Genomic DNA, 15,530 nt, shown 5'->3' with positions numbered 1-15,530 from the left:
CCTTAGCTTTTGACAAGGTAATGCATTGTAGGCTCATCTCAAAGGTTACATCACATGTGATCTGAGGCAAGCTAGCCAATTGGATCCAAATTTGAAGGTGGGAATAGACGATGGTGGTAAAGATGGAGGCCTGTAATAAGTTGTGTATCACAGGGAGTGTTGTTCACTGTTGTTTATTATTGATATATTGTATATAATTCCATGAAGGTGACGACACAGGTGGTAGAGTGGTGAAGGAGGAATTTGGCATACTTGCCTTCATCAGTCAGGGCATTGAGTACAGAAGTTGAACAATTGTGTTGCAGTTGTAGAAGATTTTGGTTGTCACATTTGGAGTTCTATGTACAGATCTGATTGCTCTTTAATAGGATAGACATCAATAAACTGGAAAGGGTACAAAGAAAATCTACGGGGATGTTACCTGGAGGTTTGAGTTGCAAGGAGAGGCTGGAGTGTAGAAGGCTGAAGGGTGTCCTTATAGAGCTTAATAGAACTATGATGAGCTTAGATAAGGTGAATAGCCACAGTATATTGTCCAGGATCAGAGTGTCGGAGCGCATAGCAGTGCGTGGTTTAAAGTGAGAGGAGAAAGGTTTAAAATGGACCCGATGGGGCAACCTTTTCCATACAGAGGGAGTGACATGGAATGAGCTGCTAGAGAATGTGATAGAGGTGGGCACAATTACAACAATTAAAAGTCACTTAATCAAGTACATGGCCAGAAACATTTTTGAGGGAATATGGGCCAAATGCAGGCAAGTGCGACAGGTGTGTTGGGCATCTTAGTCAGTGTGGATATGCGGATATGCTGGTCGAAGAGCCTATTTACGTGCTGTTGACTCAGATTCTGCCTATCATTCTGAAATCAGTCCACCACCACTCGTGGTTCAAAACTTTTTAATTTCCAGTCTATCCTAGTTCTTCAGAAGAGCCATAAAACTTTGAGAGTTACAGTCACCTGCTCTGAAATGTTTTTCCACTGCCGCTTTTTCACTTCCCAAAACACTACAAAAGATCAGGTTCATTGCCCCTCCTTCCTCGGTCGGACATTTATATACTGGCTCAAAGGGAATATAAAAAATCTATGAAACAACCTTCTTAAAAATAATATGTGCAGCTGGTCAATCAGCATTTGGAAAGACAAAATACTGATTTGAAGTGGTTAACATCTCTGTAGTATTCACGTTCAGAACTCCAAACCGAGTTTTTGTAGATGGTAACTGGCATTCCTCTGAATTTTTGGAATAAGGGATTTTTTTTGGTCTAAATGGCCAGATTTCGCAATTTTTCTTCCCTTGTTTACCTGGAAAGTCTATTATCTGAGGACAGCTAAATGTGAGGGGACTTCTCCATGCTTAATAGACTCAAGGACTTTTGAAGGTTTCCTCAAAGATTCTAAGCCATTCTAATTCTACGTGATGATGCATCCAGAAGAGTTTAACCAAACAACCTAAAAAAGGCTTCCGACCTACTATGTCATCTATCCATGTTCTCCAGAGATGCTGGCTCACCCGCTGAGTTACTCCAGCACTCTGTGCCTTGTCATGTAAACCGGCATTTGCAATTTCTTGTGTCTGCATCCCTGTTCGGACTGGGTTTGAGCTAGGTCATATCACTCCAACAATCTCCTTGATTTTTCTGGCAGCAACATTGATTGCATCTTGCTTCCAAAAGGTTTTGTATTGGGTTGGAGCTAATCTGTGGGACATTTGGAAAGTCTTCAACCTTTGCCCCATTACAGAAGGTTTAAAGCTGTAGCGTCATATTGTGTACAATTGTATTTTTCTTGCTGCATCACCTGCTGTCCTTGAGTGGGGCTTAATAGAATGATTTGATTGGATAGCATGCAGACACAGATATTCACTGCATCTTGGAACACGGCAATAATAAACCAATGGCAATACATCGTTAAAAAAAAGACAGTGCTGGAGCAACACAGTGGGTCCGGCAGCATCTCTGGAGAGCATGGATAGGTGACGTTTCGGGTTGGGATCCTTCTTCACATTCCTTCTATCAGCAATATATCACGTTGTGGTACAGATTAGACGCTTGCATTAACTATGCTGAGACTGAGCTCCAAATTATTATTGACACTTGCATCATTGTGTCTGAAAATATGTATCTTGCACTACTGCCACTACAGAACATTATCCCTCAACAATGGAGAATCTAAAAATGGTGAAAAGATCCAGATTTAGGAACCATCTCTCATCAAAGGCAAGCATTGTTTCCTGTGTTAAAGTGTTGTCTTTAATTTTCTTGATAGGTGATTGAAATTTGAAATCTCAAATTTAGCACTAAGCTTGTGGTCTACTGGAATGCCTTCTGTGTTTTTCGGAGGTTAGGGTTATATACAGTAGGTACTTCCATACACTGGATGGTTTCATCGGTGCCATCTCAAAACACTTCAAAATCCATTTAGAGGACAACCAATCTTCCTTCCTCCAGGCTAACATCCTCAAAGTGAAGTTATCATGCCCTCCAGCCCGCCTCAGAGGATGGGTTGCATTATCCAATGCCAGACTCCTGAAACTTTTTTCCAAACTCCATTATTGCAACTTCTTACCAGAACAACAGAGGAATGATTCCAGGGATATTTTAAAAGCCGTTTGGAAGAGTTGTAATTTTTCGCAGATGTGAGGGAAGCACTACTCTGTCACCACTCAAATTGGAGAAATCAGGTAATCGGATTCAAGGGTAGCTTCTTTCCCGCTGTTATCAAACTCTTGAACCTACGGGTATTGCAGATCCCCTAAATAAAACCTCAATGTGGCCCTTGCACACGTTCTTTTATCTGCACTTTCTCTAGCTGAAACACAATATTCTGCATGGCTTGATTGTAATTGTGCACATAAGGTTTACTTGGGTAACACACAAAAAATAAGGTTTTTAACTGTTAGGACGCAAAATGCTGGGGCAACTCATCAAGTCGGGCAGCATCTTTGGAGAACATGGATAGGTGATGTTTCGGGTTGAGACTCTTCCTCAGCCTGATATCTTTGGACACGTGACACTAATAAATCAATACCAAAAAGATACATGAAGCTATTGTAAACATCGTGTCTCTTTGCTCAAAGCTCACAGTGGTCTTGCAAAAATAGTCAAATGAGCATACCACCTCTGATGTTTATCCCCATTGACCAGTTTCATTAAGCATCTCCTGCCCAACCTAGGGCATGGTCTTCAGATGTCACATTGGCCTCTGCCACCTTTGGTCTGGTATGGGAGCAAGTTGTTTGCAAATTTGAAGGATTGGCAATGAAAAATAGATATCAGCTCAGCATCCTTGTTGCTCTTCTTCAGCTGTTACCCCACGTAAAAATAATAGCTGCATTTACTGGTTGAAAACACTAAATTTCTTCATACACATTATTAATAGTTTTGAGTTTTGAAGGCAGCAGAGTAAATTGCAAGTTTCGTGATGTTAACGTCTCTTGGCGTGTTACTGACCAAGCAATGAATTCATAAGCAACCTGGTTTGATCTTGCTGTAACTACAGGGACATCATAACTATTCCTTGATATTTGGGCTGGATTTAACATCTCGGTTATCTGCTGTACATTCACACAAGATATAGATGCAGCATCACATGTGATGAATCTAATTGTATTCATGGAAAAGCAAATCCCCATTTCTTCTTCAAAGCATCCAGATTTTTCTTAATGGTCTTGTCTTCACAACTGTTCAAAGACTGATCCGTTCTTTGTGCAAAGTACTTTCTTGACAACTGCTTTAAATCTGCCTTTTGTTATTTTGGACATTCTGCATGATCTAAAACCATTTATTGTATAAACAGTTTACAATCCTATCTCTCAGTCCTTTAAAAAAAAATCATCGGCTTTGATTGGCTTCTTCAGGTTTCTACAAAGCTGTTTTTGTTTGTTTTGTTGATTGATATTGTGTTGTAATTGGATATCAAGTGTAAAGTTTGTTAATACCCTCAGATTCAAATAAACCTAAACTACTTTGATGACTTTATAGATTTTGTGTTCATTATCTATTTTGTTTTCTGTCAATGACTGGAGGCATTTTTTAAGATTAAAGGCAGTTTAAAGGAGTGAGGCAAGATGTTTTTATACAGAGTGATGGGTGCCTGGAATGCACTGCCATGGATGGTGGTAGAGGCACGTACCATAGTGGTATTCAAGAGGCTTTCAGATAGGCACATGTATATACTAGGGATGGAGGGGTATGACTCGTGTGTAGTCAGATGAGATTAGTTTATCTTGATATTATGTTCAACTTAGACGTTTTGTGCCGACAGGCCTGTTCCTGTGCTGTACATTTCTAAGTTCTACACATGCAATTATTTCTACTGTTCAAATTGAACATTGATTACTTACTATAGCAGCACCATGTAACATACGGCAAACCAACCCTTCAACAGCAAAACAGGCCCTTCACTGGAATGTTTGACATTGAGATATGCGGGGATACTAAATCCACATGTCTAAAATTTTGGTGAGAAGGTTTAAAAGGAAATAGTAAAGGTGGACAGATATATAGCGATGAAGAGATTTGAGACGGAACAGATTTTGAGGCCTTGGCCATTGAAGTTAATATTGAATTCACATAACATTTAGAAAGATCAAGGGGTGAGGTTTGTAGATTTACTGACATTTTAGAGGATTGTAGGGTGAAGGAGGTTATCGAGGTGGGGAGGGACTTAAAGTATAGATGCTGCTTAATTAGGAATCGGTGTGGAGAAACAAGTGCAAATGATAGTTGAATGGGATATTGCAAATGTGAGCATTACAGCAGATTTAAAGATAACTTCCAATAAATGTAAGATAGAATGAGGGAGACCAGCTAAGGTTTTGGAGTTGAAAAACCAGGGATATCAAAAAAGAGTGAGGGTTTCAGTAGCAGATGACCAGATGTGAGATTCAATGGGATGATGTAACAGAAAAGGAAGTAGCAATTGATAGGGTAAGGTTGGTGATTAGGGAGCACAGTTTGTTATGAAGGGCATTGGAAAAGGCTAAGGCCTTCCCAGTACATAATGAGAGGGATTATTTTGCTTGTGGGAATGCCAAATGTTAGGCAAGCAGTATGGCAGTTTGGTGATGGCTCATGGGTAGTAGCAGCATTCTAGAAGAATACTGTGCTTTCCATGTCCTTGTTGAGGGACAGCAGGTAAATGCGGAATGTGATGAGGCAAAGGGTAGATCCTTGTTGTACCCAAAAGATTAAGGTACAGGTTTTGAAGAGAAGCCATTGCACTTGACTCTTGTCCCACGCAGCTGCACATCAGTAGGGGCTTTAGAGTACAGTGGTGTGTTGAACTGTAAAAATTACTGCAAACAGATAGAAATGAACAATTAGGGATATTGCCACATTTGGCTACGTTTATTATCATATACACCAGGATGCACTGCAATACCTTGTCCACATGAACCTCTCAGAGTAAACCATATACATGCTAATCAAATTTTAAATGAGATGTGCAGGGCAACGTTTTTACACAGTCGCTTGGAACATGCTGCCAGTGTTGGTGGTTGAGGCTGATACAATAGTGGTACTTTTGGATAGGCATATGGTGAAGGAATATAGGCTTTTGAATAGGCATATGGATATGCAAGGAATGGAGGGATATGGATTATATGCGGGTAGATGATGAGATAATCTTGACATCATGTTTGGCACAAACATCATGGTCCGAAGGGCCTGTTCTTGTACTTCACTGTTTTATGTTCTAATATTAAAGTGCAATATCAGAATAACAAAAAGAAATAGAGTTAATGGTAAGATTATCTGGGAAAGGGTGTGGAAGAGGTAATTGATTCTGATAGTGGGGAAGAGGTTGTTCTTAAGTCTGGGCTTTCAAGCTCCTGTATCTTCTCCCAGAGGCGAGAAAAGGCAATGGCCAGGGAGGAAAGCATCCTTGCTGATACTTGCATCCTTCCTGATGCAATGCACCGTGAAGGTGGAGTGGAAAGAAGGAAGTGACGAGCCTCTGGACTGCATTGTCTTAACCACTCTCTTCAGCTTCAATCGGTCAAGAGCAGCTGATTTGTTATACCAGGCTAAAACGCATCCCGTCAGAATACATTCTATAGCGCATCTGTAGAAGTTCAAAAACATCTTTGTTGACATGTCGAATCTTTTCAGACACCGAGCAAAGTAAATACACTGATGCACTTTCTTAATCATCGCATCAGTGTAAAGCGACCAGTTTGGGTGGCTGGTGATTATGGATGTCTTGGAACTCAAAGCTGTTGGTTATTGTTAAATACTTCATCTCATCTTTGTTGTTGTTCCAGGTGATAACAGTGATACCATTGGCAAACTTAAAAGATCGAGTTGGCACCAAGCTTGGCCACACAGTCATGGGTGTACAGAGAATGAGCACACAATGCTGAGGGGCACCCAACTTCAGGGTTCAGATGGAGGAAATGTTATGACCAATTCTAACTGAATGAAGTGTGCCGGTCAGGAAGTCCACAAACCAGTTGTGCATAGAAACCCCAAGGCCAAGGGTTAGGAGATTAGGGATGGATTTCTTCATCATTATGGTGTTCAAGGCTGTGTTGTAATCAATGAACAGCATCCTGATCTTAGAAACAGAAAATAGGTGCAGGAGTAGGCCATTCGGCCCTTCGAGCCTGCACCGCCATTCAATATGATCATGGCTGATCATCCAACTCAGTATCCTGTACCTGCCTTCTCTCCATACCCCCTGATCCCTTTAGCCACAAGGGCCACATCTAACTCCCCCTTAAATATAGCCAATGAACTGGCCTCAACTACCTTCTGCGGCAGAGAATTTCAGAGATTCACCACTCTCTGTGTGAAAAAAATTTTCCACATCTCGGTCCTAAAAGATTTCCCCCTTATCCTATAAACTATGATCTTCTTTATTATCCAGCTGGTCCACAGCTAAATATAGCGCAAGGGAGACGGCACCCTTCTTAAATATATTTTTCCTGTACTCAAAGCGAGAGGCTGACCACAGTGTGGTGAGCTGATTGCCGCACAATTTCAGAACCCATTCAGAAACTCTATCCAGGCCGGCCGCTTTCTGAGAGTTTATCCTTGTGACAGCAGATCAAACTTCTGCCACTGTAATGTAAGGGACAGGATGGTGGACATGCCTTGGCGGAACTTTGTTTCCCTGTTCAGAATGAGCATGAAAAGCATTGAGCTCATTGGTAGAGATGCATCGATGTCAGAGACCCCCACAAGTTGAGTTTGTAGCCTTTGATGGCATTCACACTCTGCCACAGTCACTTAACATTTGGTTGATTGAGACTTTAGATAACTCTGGAATTCTCCCTTACATCCCCGATAGCCTTGCAGAGATCATTCTTGGCTGCTTGTACAGTCATCCTTCTTGGAAAACCTTGGATCCAGACTTCAGCAGAGAGAGAATTGCTCTATTCATCCAAGTTTTCTGGTTAGCATAGATCCTAATTTTCTATATCGGGATGTAGTTGTCAACACATTTCTTGATCAAACCGGTGATGACTAAGGTGTACTCATTCAGGCTGGATGAAGTACCCTTGAACATGTGACAGCAATTTTTTGAGTACTGCTGTAGTTATTGAACCTTGATTCGGGATGGGGTGAATTCTGACAAGGAAGTTCCAAGAAAAACTGCTATGAATTTGGGATCTTATCTGAACATAATCTGAACATTTCACCAAGCACAATAGGACTGTGAATGCTAAGGCAAGACAATGAGTCAAGTAATCAGATTTATTTGCACACGTTTTATCTGTGTTATTTGTGCTTAAAAGTTGCTTTGTGCGTTAGATTATGCTTGCAATCATTTTTGTTCATGCTATATATTAACAGCCTGGATGTCAATGTAGGAATAATGATTAGTGAGTTTGCTGATACTGCAAAAATTACCGAAATGTTTGCTAAGGCAAGATGTAAATCAATTGGACGATTTGGCAGAGTGTTGAAAGATATAGTTGAATCCTAATATGTGTAAAGTGACACATTTTGGAAGTCAAATAGTCAAATAAAGACCATGTTCCCTGGAAATGGCAGCGCAGGTCATGAGATTAGATTAGTTTGTCATATGATTTGCAATGACATTCCTTGTCTAAAAGCATCTCGCAAAGCAAACAGTATGCATACAGTAATGATAAATACAACAATAAATTTGAGTGCAATTCAGATGAGGAGTGTGAAGAAGGATTTTGAAGAACGCAAGCCTTCATAAGTCGGGGCTGAATATAAGAATTGGGATATATGTTGCAACTTTCCAAAATGCTGGTAAGGCCACACTTTGAGTATTGTGTGCAGTACTGGGTGCCACACTATAGAAAAGGATATAATTCTAATGAAGTGAGTGCAAAGGAGATTCAGAAGAATGTGACCTGGATTGGAGGTCTTCTGTTAGGGGGAATGATTGGGCAGACTGGGCTGTTTACCTGGTGTGAAGGAGACCGAAGGTGATCTGATGGAAGTATATGATTATGAGAGGCATTGGCAGGGTAAATAGGCAAAATCTTTTTAGGTTGCCAAATGACAGTTTAGGTAGTCATTTAAGACGGCTTGCATGACGCGTGCAATAATGTGCTCGGGCGAAGTGTGTAGTTACCAGTCGGAATGATGCTCAATAAAGCATTCACATAATATTTAAATTTCAAATAAAGTCACAAACTAAACATATTCACCAATCAAGACATGATATATACCACAATGACATGCAGCAAAATTATAATACAGTATCTCAACTCTTTTTACACGTTGCAATGAATGCAATTTCTATTATTTCTTTCCACTTCCAAACAAAAATGTGGTTGGATTATTCAGCGTATGATCAACCTCGGTGAGACCAAGCGCAGGCTTGGCGATCGCTTCGCACAACACCTCCACTCAGTTTGCAATAACCAACCTGATCTTCCGGTGGCTCAGCACTTCAACTCCCCCTCCCATTCCGAATCCGACCTTTCTGTCCTGGGCCTCCTCCATGGCCAGAGTGAGGTCCACCGCAAATTGGAGGAACAGCACCTCATATTTCGCTTGGGTAGTTTACACCCCAGCGGTATGAACATTGGCTTCTCCAATTTCAGGTAGTACCTGCTTTTTCCTCCCCTTCCCAGCTCTCCCTCAGCCCACTGTCTCCGCCTCTTCCCGCCCCCCCTCCCCCCTCACCCTCACATCAGTATGAAGAAGGGTCTCGACCCAAAACGTCGCCTATTTCCTTCGCTCCACAGATGTTGCCTCACCCGCTGAGTTTCTCCAGCATTTTTATCTGCCCATTCACAAAAGTTCAGTTATCTCACTATCCTCACCCACTCCCTACACATTAGGGGCAATTTTACAGAGACAAGTTAACCTACAAAGTCAATGGGTCTTTGGGATGTGGGAGGAAGCCCACACGCTTGCAGGGAGAATGCGCAAATTCAACACAGACAAAACCCAAAGACAGGATCGAACACTGATCTCTGGCGTGTGAGGCAGCAAGTCCACCAGCTGTGCCACTATATTTAGTTTTCCAACACACAAAAAATTATACGTTGATAACTTTTGGTTACTAAAAAAAGAAACTATCCATTTTCAGTCTTAATGTACTTAAAGATTTTGCACAGAGTCGAAGTGACGCTATGTCCCCCTGTACAGCTACTGTATGTTTCAATTCAGTTCAAGACTATGGGGCAGTACATTGGCTATAAAGTTGCTGTTTAAAGTGCCAGAGACCCGGAATTGATTCTGAATGTGGGTGCTGTCTGTATGGAGTTTGCTCCTTTTCCCTTTTATCGCATGGGTTTTCTCCAGGTCATGTTTCCTTCCACATTCCAAAGGTGTGCAGGAACCTTTTTCAGACCCAACCCAACACACACACACACGCACACGCACACGCTCACGCTGCTGCTGCAAGTAAAGATTTCATTGTTCTAACTGGGACGCAAGAGAATAGAAGATTCTTGACTTACGTCGCTAATGTGTGGGATAAAACTAGTGTATGGGTGATCGGTGGTCGGCGTGGACTCGTTGGGCCAAAGAGCCTGTTTCCACGCTGTATCTTTAAATGAAACTAAAAACACTACAACCAGAGGAAGTCTAAAGAAGGGTCTCTACCCAAAACGTCACCCAATTTCTTCTATCCAGAGAAGCTGGCTGCTCCATGGAGTTCTCCCAGCACAAATAAAGCATGGAATAGTCTTCACCCTACCACAGTTACCCACCCTGACACAACTAAATTTAACGTAGCTCTTTTTTCCCCCAAGGACCCTTTTTTGCTTAAGGAGTCAAGTTTACTTGGGAGTCGAGAGAGTTTTATTGTCATGTGGCCCAGATAGGTCAATTAAATTCTTGCTTGCTGCAGCACAACAGAATATGTAAACATAATACAGACCAGGAGATAAACGTTCTGTGTGTTTGTATACCATAGACCATATATATTCACAATAAATTAACAGATAAACTGCAATAGGCTGTTATCGTTCAGAGTTTGGAGTTTGGTGGTGGACCCTCCACTTCCTCCAGTTTAAATTCCATTTAGAATATTTTTCGAGGACCAGGAAACCAAGAGGCAAGAGTTTCTCCAGGGAGTTACTCCAGCTCCAGGGAGTGATTCTGCGTTGTGTTTCAGCGGTTGCGGCGAGGCAGCGACTGGACTGCAATGGCGGCCAGATCTCCCACAATGCAAACGAAAGGAGAAAGAGCCCGGCGCCGACCAGTTGCCGTGGCAGTGCGCACATGCAGTGCGGCACATGATGTCCTGGGCGTGGTTGTGCGCATGTGCAGGGGGAGGATGTGCTGGCCGTGGCAGTGTGTATGTGCAAGGCAGCCGGCCGTGCTGGCGGTTGAGGAGCGGCAGAGAGCGGAGACCTGGACACGGATGGCGGGCGGAGACGGAGAGTGACGGAGAAAGAGAGATAGAGAGGGGAGGCCGCTCAGAGTTGAACGGCAGGTGCTTGCCAAGACGGGCAAAATGACACGACCTTTAGGTTGCCCAGCGGGACTTTAGGTGGCCATTGGCACCCGGGCAACCATTAATTTCAGGATTGTGCAAAAAAAAAACTAATTTGATTATCTTGAGAGTGGATGTTTCTGGATTGTGATAGTTTGGAATGTGGCCGCTGCCATGATTTATGCCCCGATATCGGCAGGCAAGACACAACCGATATTGGGGCCTACATTACATATTTCGCATCATCAGATTAAAATGAAACCACACCAAAAAGCAAGATAGGATGTTAAATAAACAACATACCTTTTTCTTTGTCCTGCACTTACAATCCGTGATGCTGAAGGTGTTAGAAGTCGCGTTTAACTTCAATCCAGCTATGCAATCGACCAGCAACTTAAAAAAAAACGGGAACGGGATCGCAGAACAAATTTTCTTCATCCGCTTGTAGTACGAGCAAATCGCTCTCCGACAACCAATACAAACCTGCATTTTAATCATCTCAAAGTAGTATTCCTGTAATTGTGCATTGGGAAATTGATTTAATCATATTTTTAAATCATTCTTGTAGTTTTAGTGCAGTAAGTACGAGAGAGCTTTTGGGAGGGAGACTAATTAATTGGGTTCCAACCCTGAAACACATTCAATAATAAAAAATGATAATAGTTACAGCATACAAATAAATGCAGTGTAGTACTAATATAAAGTGACACTTTGCAGTTTCCTCACAAAATGTAGTAACAACATTGTGTGGAATAGGGTTACGGAATTCTGTATGCCTTGATCAGGGAATAAGCATGAAGATTTAAATCAACCACTAAATAAAGAGGTGTATTTTAAACTGATTTAGATTGACTAAGCCATTCACAGAGTTGTACATCTGTGCATTTGAAGCCTCTGGAGGACTGTCAAACACAGAAATGGGAATAACAACAGAAACTGGTTACAAATAAAACATGGCATGGTCTTAAACCAATTGTGCATGGTTATCTTTGGCAGAATAGAAGACTAATTGAACATGATAAAGTGTGAAGTTAATTAACGCACACAAGTTTCTTGATTACCTTCACAGGATTATATTGTTCTTTTGCTACCAGCTTTCCATCCCAGCTGTCTCCCTTTCAGAAAATGTCATTGGTAAACAATAGAGACACCATAACAAGTCATAAACTGCCCCAGTGACAGCAGCCCCTAGTGAAGCTACATCTGTAGAAAATGATTGTGTCTGATTACCTTTTGAAGACAGCAGCACACACATTGCATACTAAGTATGACTTTTGCATCGCCTTACTTTGCACCTGATGTATCTGTTCCCATTCTGTTTAAAATGCATTTCCCAAATACCCATTTCAATGCTATCAAATCAGTATTTGAAGGAAAATATTTTGACATGACTCTAATGTCTAGGAATTACGGCCCCAATGACAATGTGTGCATCTGTCTAGCACTTGAGGAAAAAACAATGTATAAAATCCTTAAGAGCTTGTTCAAGATGCTTTATCTTCTTTAACCACAACAAAGACTTAAATAACACACGTAGGCAACACATAGTAAGCTTGAGGCTAACCAAGGCATGCTGCAATAAGAACAGTTTGTTGGAAAAGTGAAATGTTGGCATATGCTTTTGAAGAACTATATTATTGTGTGAGGTTTGAATGAAAAAGGAGAGTAGGACTGGACTATCTGTACTTGGAAATAAGCTGCAGTCGTATTTTTATTGGAAAGTTTTACTTGGATACAAATATTTTGTGACATTATTTGTCATCTGAATTATTTTTGCTCTTGTTAAATCATAGAAAATATGTGGATATTTTTCTGTTTAAAGATCTTTCATTTTTGCTGCTGAGTGAATTGATGAATAGTGTATTTTTTAAGGACTTATTACTAAAGATTTATCAAGCAGTTTGCCAAATCACAATTTGGCTATATTAATGTATTATTCTTTCATCCAACATAAGTGTTTGTACAACTGAAAAACTGCAGCTGTCGAAAGATTAACCAGCTGAGGAGTGTTGTCAGCATTAGTTCAGGTCTAATAAATGAGACTATGAAGCTATTTATCAATCTCTTGTCCAGAGTGAAAACTTGGCCTATTGTAATAGTATTCTGTTTATAAGCTTTGACAATGCTAGCGTAATTGCTGTGCTCATTTTTATATAAAGCACGTTAAAGGGGTGGGGGAAGTATAACAAGATATTACAATTCTTTTAAAACCAAATGCCCATGTGCTACTTTCAGGTGTTGGTGCTGCTCGAGCTGGCAACCTCACATTCATGGTTGGCGGATTGGAAGAAGAATTTAATGCAGCTAAAGAATTGCTGAGCTGTATGGGAACCAATGTGGTTTACTGTGGAGGGGTTGGAACAGGACAGGTAACAAGAACAAATATCTAATTTAATTCTGGAACCATGTAATTTAATTAATAATTACCCACACCGGTGGGAATATTTCATGTTCCTACATTTGCAGTCTATTTTTGGAACCCTATGTACTTAGAACTAAGATTTTTTTTGTAAGTACATGAAGTTAGGCTGGTAAATTAAGTTTCATTTTTGCAAATTGTAATTAGCAGTCTTGAAAAGACTTTTGTAAGTAGAATTATTTTGACTTTGCCAGTCAAGAAAACCGTTGGCAGTCACTCAAAACATCACTCCCCACCCCGTTGTACTCATTGAAATTGACAACAGCACAGGCTGGAGAAGGAACTGCTAATGTTCCTGTTGCCTCTTTTGGATTATTGTAAAAATAAAATTTCACGCAGCCTGAGACATTTACTCCTGTTCCTCAAACGTGTTTTTCAGCAATAAGGGCATTCAGCATATTTGAAATTTAATAATCATGTGTTATTTTAAAGATATTTAACACTTTTTCTCCCATTGTATTTTTGTCACCTCTAGGCAGCAAAGATCTGTAACAACATGCTCCTCGCCATCAGTATGATCGGAACTGCTGAAACAATGAATCTAGGAATCAGGTTTGATGGGTTTCTATTCTACATTTCCTTCCCCATTGCTTCGACAACTACCACCATTCACTTTGCACTGATGTAGTTGTAGCCACTTTCGCTGATATCCTTACCAAACGAACCTGTCCTTCGGTCTTGAGATTTTCAGCTGACCGAGCATCCAAAGCAGCCGCCTTTTGTGCTGAAAGTGCGTCCTGATTTTTCAGCTTGAATAAATTTAGCATTGTGCCCCGTCATTCAGTATGCACCAAAGGAAGTAGGTGAATGCTGCATCTGTCTTTTGAATTTGTAATTTTAAACATATTTGAAGTTACAAGTCCAACGAGAGGACACATATTTAGTTTCCCTTAACCATCTAGACGTAGTTTGGCTATATTAACTCTACAGTGAGATTATATTAGACATTTCTTTTAAAAATGTCTGCTCTTCTGCAGTACCTGCTATCACTTTAAATCTATCTTCGAACAATAAAGGGGCTGTCCTACAGCGGCGACCTAATCCGCGAGTTCAGAAGAACGTCTTTGACCTTCAAGCTCGAGGGCACTCGCCTGAAAAACTTCGAGCTGGATCGCCCGTCAGCGATGAAACCGCGAGCCCGACCACACACACACACACACACACACACACACACACACACACACACACACACACACACACACGGAAAGCGGTGGAGTGCTGTCTGAAATTCACACCCGCGATGAAGAGGAAGGTAAAAGACGGCTGGCACAGTTACGGTAAGTCCTTTAGAGACCACTCCACTGCACTACGAGTTCAAAAGAACCATGCAGACAAATTTTTACTCGCGGAAAATTTTTCAACATGCTGAAAATTTTTCCGCGTCCTGCTGGACTTTATTGGATCGTGGACTTTAGGAGGGCACATCTTAACCGGAAATATTACAATCTGGTTTGGGAATTGCGCTGCCCAGGACAAGAAGGCTCTGCAGAGAGTAGTGCGTTCGGCCAAACGCACTATGGGAACTTCACTCGCCCCTCTGTAGGAACTATACAACAGGAGGTGCAACTCCAGAGCCAATAAGATCATGGGAGACCCCTTCCACCCCTGCAATGGACTGTTCCAGCCGCTACGTTCAGGCAAACGCCTCTGTTGCCATGCTGTGAGAACGGAGAGGTTGAGAAGGAGTTTCTTCCCAGAGGCCATTAGGACTGTAAACTACTATTTCACCAGGGAAACTTTAACTTTTCTATGTGGGGGAGGGGGGCAGGGTAAAGGGGAAACCGTCTCCCAGTCTCTTCCTGGCGGGGACGCGACAATTTCTTCGAGCGTCCTCGCCCCCCACCTCGCGGCCTACCAGCTGGATCGGAGCGGCCTTTCCTGCCGGGAACCGGACCAGGGCTGCTACAGCGACGGCACAGCGCTGGAGTCACCGCGGAGCGGGCGATGCCTACCTGGGTCGCCGTTTGGAGCTCCGGAGCGTTGGGCCGCTGCTCCAACATCGTGGAGCTCTGGTGCGGAGAGCTTCCAACGCGGGCGGTGCTGAACAAAATCGTGGAGTCCTGGGGCGCCTTGCAGAGGGCCGCCAGCAGCAGTCTCCACCCGGCGCGGCTTACGGACTTTGGAAGCGGCCGACTCCGGTAGGAGGGGGCTGACTCTGGTGTCCACACCGATGAGGACGTCCCGCAGCCCCGACATCGGACTTACAACACCCCGGTGAGCGGTCCTGGACATCGGGCC

At 42.2% G+C, this 15,530-nt stretch overlaps 1 protein-coding gene across 1 annotated transcript in view; it reads left to right on the top strand.

Annotated features, from left to right (window-relative positions):
* hibadhb (3-hydroxyisobutyrate dehydrogenase b) overlaps positions 1 to 15,530 on the top strand; it is a 112,521-nt gene that overhangs the window by 64,359 nt on the left and 32,632 nt on the right. The window contains exons 5-6 of the mRNA XM_055659902.1: positions 13,109 to 13,242; positions 13,768 to 13,844. Of these exons, the coding sequence (XP_055515877.1) occupies positions 13,109 to 13,242; positions 13,768 to 13,844 (211 nt within the window). The remainder of the gene's footprint in view (positions 1 to 13,108; positions 13,243 to 13,767; positions 13,845 to 15,530) is intronic.

This window comes from Leucoraja erinacea, chromosome 2, assembly GCF_028641065.1.
Source record: "Leucoraja erinacea ecotype New England chromosome 2, Leri_hhj_1, whole genome shotgun sequence".
Taxonomy (NCBI): domain Eukaryota; kingdom Metazoa; phylum Chordata; class Chondrichthyes; order Rajiformes; family Rajidae; genus Leucoraja; species Leucoraja erinaceus.
The sequence above is the reverse complement of the archived record's forward strand: the minus strand, read 5'-3'. Positions and strand labels throughout refer to the sequence as shown.